Below are 7,862 nucleotides of genomic sequence, written 5' to 3'. Positions count from 1 at the left end.
ATGAGGGTTTTCTGCTCCTCTGAGGGCGATCAGATCCTCTACAGCTGGACTCTGAATGGAGGTCCACTGATGGATGGAAACTCCAGCATTGATCTGGATGAGGGAACTGATGGAAACATCAGCTGCAGTGTGAAGAACCACGTCAGTCACAGACAGAAGACTGTTAGTGTCAAACCCTGTCCTGGTGAGCTTTTAATACATGAATGTCCACATATTTATAAAAACCACAGCGACAGCAACAAGAGTGATGAAGATGAACGAATCTCACAAAACCTGTCAAGAACATGTCCAAGTCACATTTCACCACAATATCCTCTTATGCCAGAGTGCAATATTCCTGATGCGTATTTTGATGAACTGTGATGGTTTTATCTCATCTAGGACTCTTTATATTTTTGTTTATTCATAAGAGTTTTTTTTCCTTCTTCTTTTTTTTTTATTAAATAAGACTAGATTTAGACCAGCTTAAGGTCAATCTTGTTTCTCTTTGTTTGTTGTTTATATGTATTTTATTAATTTACTTACTTTTTATATTTTTCAGTTGATAAATTATAAACAGACAAACAAACATTTCACCCCCAAATCAAAATAAATGATATTTTGCATGAAGAAAATTAGGACTATTTTACAACCCATTCATTTTATTTGCATTGCCTTTTTTCATGAGAATTAAAAGCACTCCTGCTTCCTAAATGTTCTTTACTGTAATGTTCTAGATTTTTTTGTATTTGTTATTATTTACAGTGATAATTGTTTTTGATTCTTATTGCTGCAATTGCATTTATTTTCATTCTATGCAGTTGCATATTTTATGATGCAGGTATTTTATGATGATAATATTATGATTTTATTTGCCATAATTTAAAGATGGAAAACAAATACAACCATTACAGTATGTACAGTATACTTTACAATGTTATAATATAATTATTTTCCACATATTATAGTAATTATAATTTGTATATATATATATTTTTTTTTTCCAATAATATATTGAGAATGTATAATTTTATTTTTTTTTTTCCTTTTTTTTTTTTTAAATTTTCGTCATATGTCAGAAATGATATTTGAGGTGTAGATTCATGGGCTAGGATTGCAAAATGGTTTAATGCTACTAAAAACATTCAATGAAACGTGAATACAAAATATTACAGTTAGTACAGTTAATCAGATTTTGAACTGAAATGTGATCGGGACATGACTTAGACAGGTTTCATGAGATTTAAACAAATCGATTCTCTTAATTGGCCACGTAATACTTCAAAATGATAAATTATGATTAATTATAAATTACTCTGCAGTAATTTATACTAAGGAGAAAACAGGTGATTCTGCAATGATTTTTTGTTACAGGACCAACTACTGCATCTGTGACCTCAACAGTAGCAAAAGATTCAGAATATGATATGAGTTTCTCATCAGCTGGTATAAATCTCACCCATCGAGAGGGTTAATACATGAATGTCCACGTATAAAAAACACATCAACACCAACAATGCAAAACAGTCAGTTCTCCTAATTGGGTTCTTCGGTGAATTGTGTTGATGTGGTTCAAAGAGAGAAAGCAGGTTATTCTGTGCTGATGTTTTATTACAGGACCAACTACTGCATCTGTGATCTCTAGTTTGACCTCTGCAGTGACCAGTAGCACACAGACATCCGAATGTGATTCTAAACACACTTCTGGAAACATGAAGGATGGGTTCTGACTTCTGTCTGATTGTTGTTTTCAGTGTTTTCAGTGTCTGTGTTTGTGCTGGTCTGGTGTTTTCAGCTGATGGTTCTTTTGGGTTTGTTAGGAGGGTTTCACATCTACATTAGACACACGTCAGGTGAGTGACATTTATTATCACCATTATGGATTTGACATGCAAATATTAAAGGGGTCATATGATGCTGCTAAAAAGAACATTATTTTGTGTATTCGGTGTAATGAAATGTGTTTATGCGGTTTAAGGTTAAAAAAACACATTATTTTCCACATACTGTACATTATTTATGCACCAAGAGCTTGTAACACTCCAAAGAGAAAGAAAAAATTGAAATCGCATCATATGACCCCTTTAAGAGTGTGAAGGTGATGATAATGTCATGCTATTAAGAATCAGGAAGATCAGAAACTGAGAATGAGAAGATTGAGAAGAACACACAGCAGAAGATTCATGAGACCAGCAGCAGATCATCACATCTATGAGAAATGTCACAGATTCTCACATGAATCCAGCTTTCACCTGTCGACAGAAGGAGATCCTACAGAATAAGCCAGGAGATGTTTTCTACAGGTATAGTTCTTCTTTAATTAGATTTTTTTTAAACTAATTTTTAAATTAGATTTTTTTTAAACAGTTTTGTTGCTTATTTATTCATTTGTCTTTATGCTTTAAATGAACTAGCAGTATTTTATGCCATTACTTGAAACCTCTTCTGTTCATGCATGATATTTATTTCTCTAAATCAGATCTGGCAGATTGTGAAGTCATTCTGTGTGTTTATTTTCAATATCTTCTAGAAATGGGTTTATTTCACATTCCTGCTCTTGCTCTTTTACGTTATTCTGTTGGTTTTGGTTGATTTCTTTTATATACAGTGTCTCTTGTTTGATGTTTTATCTGTTTGAAGCTCTTGATCCGTCATCCGTGTTTCAGTTTTGGGGTGTCTGGTGTTTTCTGACTGTGTTTTTAGACTTTTGTTTGCATGTGCAGTTTTTTAACCTGTTTAACCACATTCGTGCATTTATATATAATACATATTGTTAGAATTTTTTTATTTTTTATTTAACACTAGAACTCTCTATTCTATTTCTATTCTATCTGCTTGTTTTCTCTTTATTTATTATAAAAAAAAAATAATAATAAAAAAACCTTGCTATGTGTACTGTGTTAGACTAACCGAGATTTGTCACAACACTTATATATTGTTGCTCTTTTGTCATGTTGATTGCTTCTATTACCCTCATTAAGTCGCTTTGGATAGAAGTGTCTGCTAAATAATTAAATGTAAATGTAATGCAATTATTACTTGGGTTTATGCATAAACATACTGTACCTAGTCACAAAAAATATTAAAGCTATCCCATGACTTTATATCACTTATTTATTTTAACATTGTGAAGGGCTCACATTCTGTCCATTTTTGCTTTTGGCCTTCATAGACGTTATTGTTTTTACATAAACAAATGGACAACTCTAAACTATTTCAGATGCATCACATCCCACAACCTCGCCCTCTGCAGAGAGAAACTGCCACTCAGTCACACCAAAATGATGGACTTAAAGGCATCATATAGGATTGTGAAGATATTTCACTGGAACTTTGTCTTCATCACATCTATTTTTTGTTTTTATTTTGTGTTTGTACACTTTATCTATGTATTAATGTTCAATGTCAAGTGTCAACTGTTGTTAAGAGCACTGACATTATTGCTACAATTTCACATCAATAAAAAAGTACCTGATTAACACAATATGTTGTTGCTGCTGTTATTGTTGTTGTTGTTATTTTAATGTAAATCCCCCTCCCCCTGATTTCCCCCCTGAATTACTGATTTTTTGGACTTCAGCCATCCAACTACACAGACTGTCAACACACTCTCAACAGGTAAATGATTTCTTTCTTAAAATGTCTATTATTTTCAACTTTTAAACTGTAACTGGTTTCCTACCAATCATGTATTTTTCTCTTTTTAGTTTAAGAGAACATGTAAGTGCGACCAGCTCTGTTCAGTTAAGGATACTTCTTTTTCCATCTCCACTAAGTAACAAAGATATTGAATTTATGGTCCATATTGTTAGATTTATTTATTTACTTTATTTTTTTTATTATTTGGGTTTATACATAAACATAACATTGTGAAGTGCTCACATACTACTTTTGGCCTTCATAAACAATTGTTTTAACATAAATGTCAATTGTCATTTATTAATGTATTCTGCTAATAACGGTTGTTAAAATCACTGTCATTTTTGCTACAATTTCACATGTCATTAAATAAAATAAAAAAACCTAATTGACACAACATGCTGTTGTTGTTGTTTTTATGAAAACCTTAATAGAAGCTATAAGATATTATAAGACCAGGCAGATAGAGGGGTAAAAAAACAATAGTAATAAATAAGTTATTCAAATAATATGAATAAAACTAATATTAATGATATAAATATACTAATATACTAATATTAATGAAAATAAACTATCATTAAAAAGGTTATTTATAGCACCATTAAGGTTCTATATAGCACGTTCAAAGCATGGTTCTTTCTGGAACCCTATAAAAAGGGTTCTATTTAGCACCAAAAAGGGTTCTGCTATTGTTACAAGCTGAAGAACCCTTTTCTAGTACTGTTTAGAACCATTTTTTTAAAGAGTGTAGCTTATAAATAAGTTAAAATAAATAAGATTAAGTTTATTTTAAAGCACGAGGTTTTGAATGAAATGAAGCAGAGCGCGGTGGAAAGAGTTCAGCTGTAGTTGTCGTTTCCTCCTGCAGGTGTCGCTCTCTACAAGAGCAGCTCGCAGCTACACTGCTCCAGTAAACAGAAGAGTGAGTCCAGACAGGCTGAAGGTCAGAATCCTCTCTTCATTCACACATGAACTGACTGGATCCGAGTCAAACGCTACAAACACCATCACACACTCAATGAGAGGAAGACATTACAAACAGCCCGCATAACACTCACATGTAGACCAGATTCTGGTTTACTCTCAATAAAACTGTCAAGAGCATTTCATCAATACAGTAAAGATACTGCTTTATTTGATTTGCAGGAGAATCTGTCAAGTAATTTACATAATTAGTCATTTTACAACTCTTTGTAAAAGGAACCCCACTTGTTCCTTTTCTTGCCTGAAAATGTTAGTTTCACTGTCTTGTTTTAGATGTAACATCATCTGCCTTCCCCCATCAGAGGAAACTTCCTCCTTCCTCAGTGAAGTGGTCAGAGATTTCCTCATGTGTCAATCCAGTCTGAGTCTCGCTGTAAAGACACTTCATGAGAGCCAGAACAGAGATGGACAGAAGTCCAGACACTCGTGTCACGATCTGAAGCAGCATCACACTCTTCTGCTGGGATTGGGCTCTTCTGGAAACTGGTCTTTGGAGAAATGATGCTGATCTTTGGACTGATGCTGCTGCTGCAAACTGCTGCATGTGAGTTATGATGCTGTTTAGTCAGGTGAACTTCTGATAAGAAACATTTCTGCTGTAATATTACATTAAGAGTCTGCAGTGATCTAGTCATAGATCAGCTGAGCTTCTTAACAGTTTGGAGTATTAAAAAATGCGAGAGTGTGTGTAAACGTATTTATTCTTTTTAAAAATATTTTTGTATTGTATGGAGGATTCATCAAAAAATGTCTGTCCGTTAAAAATTATATCAGAATGATTGAGACATTATTAATAAAGAGAGAATTGTCACAGGTTAACAGAAACAGAATGTGCAGGACAGTCACAATGTTCTGCATTATCAGAATATCACGTTAAAATGTTAGAAAGTGAAAGCATGATAGTTTATTTTAATAAAATCAACATTTAGATTTGCTTTTTGACTGATGACATACAGACTAGTGTTTTAAATTAAATTGAATGTTTTATTGTAGCAGTTATTTTTATTACACACTAAACTTTCACTTAAATCTGTCAAGCTTGTGAGCTTGTTCAGTATAGTAATTCAGAAGGAGAGACACAAATGACAATTTCTTTACAGAAAAGAGTTATGCATCTGTTTATAATGAAGATTATTTTAGATGACCTGAGATCAGATGTGTGAAATCAGATCAAGAGTCTGTCAGATGTGTTTTATTTTCTGTTGAACTTTGATTCTGTAAATGTTTGTCATTTGTGTCTAATTTCATTTCATAATGCGAGAGATATTTATACACATTGATCAGTGTGTGTGTGTGTGTTTTGTTCTGCAGGTCTGGATCAGTTCTGCAAGTTTAATCAGTCTGTTCCCTGTTACGCAGCTCTGCGACACAAACTCAATGTGCTGATGGTGCGGGAGGCTAGAAAATATGACGATATGAAGATACAAAAGAGAATAAACTACAACAAAACAACTGATCCAGTTTGTAGAGTAAAGAATGGCAGGATGAGGAATTGTGATCTTTATAGTAACAGAACTGAAGTTGCAGTCATTAATGGGACTCTGATAATAAACCGTGTGATCAGAGCAGATTCAGGGAATTACACTTTATCTCTCTATCATTGCTCAAACTGCTCAGAAACATCCACAGATCTTCAAGTGAATGTTGAAGGTACAGAAACCCTCTCTTCAGACTCATTAGAGTCTCATGTTCTCCAAAGATCTCACTCTCTCAGATGAATCAGTTGAATCTCTGTGAAGATTTTTAATCATGCAGCTCATTATTGAATATATGTACACTGCCTGCTGTTTTAAAAATAATGTGAAAACTATTTAAACAGTCATTTGATACATTGTTGTTACATGACTAACGTCTCGGTTACGTATGTAACCCTCGTTCCCTGAAGGAGGGAACGGAGACGTTACATCAGTGACTGACGAATTGGGATCCTCGCTAGAGAGACCAATCACCTTCGAGTGTTAACAAAACAAGCCAATAAGTGAAAGAATGATTATGTGGAATGAAAATATGTACACCTTGAATGAAAGAAAGCATAGTTCCCGTTCAGTCAGTCACATTCGACGTTACGTCAGTGACTGACGAATTGGGATCCTCGCTAGAGAGACCAATCACCTTCGAGTGTTAACAAAACAAGCCAATAAGTGTTGGTGTGCGATCTTTGCGTCGCGCACCCCGCCCCGCAATGCGGGTATATAAGGAGAGCACGTGCAGTCGCACGTTCAGTTTTTCGCTGAGGAGCCGAGACGGTGTGCCTCGGCCGTACAGCGGTGGTACAGCAACAGTGGCGACGGAACGTAACGTCTTCGTTCCATCCTTCAGGGAACAAGGGTTACATACGTAACCGAGACGTTCGCTTTCGAATTGGGATCCGTATGGAAAACAGTGCCCTGCGAAGGCCGGCAAGTCCCCCCACACAGGGGAGTAGGGAGAGGTGTCCGCGACTGCTGTTCCGTACAGTGGGATATTGGATAACACTGGGAAAGCGTACCCAAGTAGGGGAACGCTACGGAAGCCACATCCTACATAAAGGAGGTATCATGTGGAAGTTACACATATGGACTGGCCATAGGGCAGTACTACATATGGAAGTCCCTGCGGTAGACTCAGCCAACCTGGGGTGAGATCAATACACAGTAGAGACAGCAGAGGGACTCTGCCAGGGAAGACACGGGCTTACCATGAGGGAAGCCGTTCCGTGGACGAAAACACATGTGGAATTACCTGAAGGGGGAATCACTACACATGGGTACCTAGCCCAGCACAAGGGCTGACCTTGGGCATACACATGAGTGCTGGACCTGGCGTCTGGCGCTCCGCCACGCCTGACCGCAGAGGGTGCGGGAAGAACTTCAACAGGGTTCACCAAAAGGGGAAACTGACTGAGAAGTACTTATGCACACGTATCTGGTCCGTAGAGGGGAATGGCGCAGCAAGCGTGATTGACACCGAGCGGGTCCGGTGTTACTGACCATCTGAGGTAAGTACACGAGAGGACATGAGCTCAACACGGAGATTATAGAATCTCGCAAACGTGTTAGGTGTCGCCCAGCCGGCAGCTCTACAGATGTCTGCTATCGAGATGCCCCGTGCCAACGCCCAAGAAGATGCCACTCCTCATGTAGAGTGTGCTCTCACTCCGAGGGGGCACGGTAAACGTTGGGCCTGGTATGCCAAGACTATGGCCTCCACTATCCAGTGGGCAAGTCTTTGTTTGGAGACAGCCCTTCCCTTCTGCTGTCCTCCAAAGCAGACAAAGAGCT

At 36.8% G+C, this 7,862-nt stretch overlaps 1 protein-coding gene across 1 annotated transcript in view; it reads left to right on the top strand.

The window, feature by feature from the left end:
- LOC107661947 (uncharacterized) overlaps positions 1 to 7,862 on the top strand; it is a 35,467-nt gene continuing 27,605 nt past the window's right edge. Inside the window, exon 1 of the mRNA XM_016451766.1 lies at positions 1 to 184. Within this exon, the coding sequence (XP_016307252.1) occupies positions 1 to 184 (184 nt within the window). The remainder of the gene's footprint in view (positions 185 to 7,862) is intronic.

Source organism: Sinocyclocheilus anshuiensis, unplaced genomic scaffold, assembly GCF_001515605.1.
Source record: "Sinocyclocheilus anshuiensis isolate Anshui unplaced genomic scaffold, SAMN03320099.WGS_v1.1 scaffold759, whole genome shotgun sequence".
Lineage (NCBI taxonomy): Eukaryota > Metazoa > Chordata > Actinopteri > Cypriniformes > Cyprinidae > Sinocyclocheilus > Sinocyclocheilus anshuiensis.
This window is presented reverse-complemented; position numbering and strand designations above follow the sequence as displayed.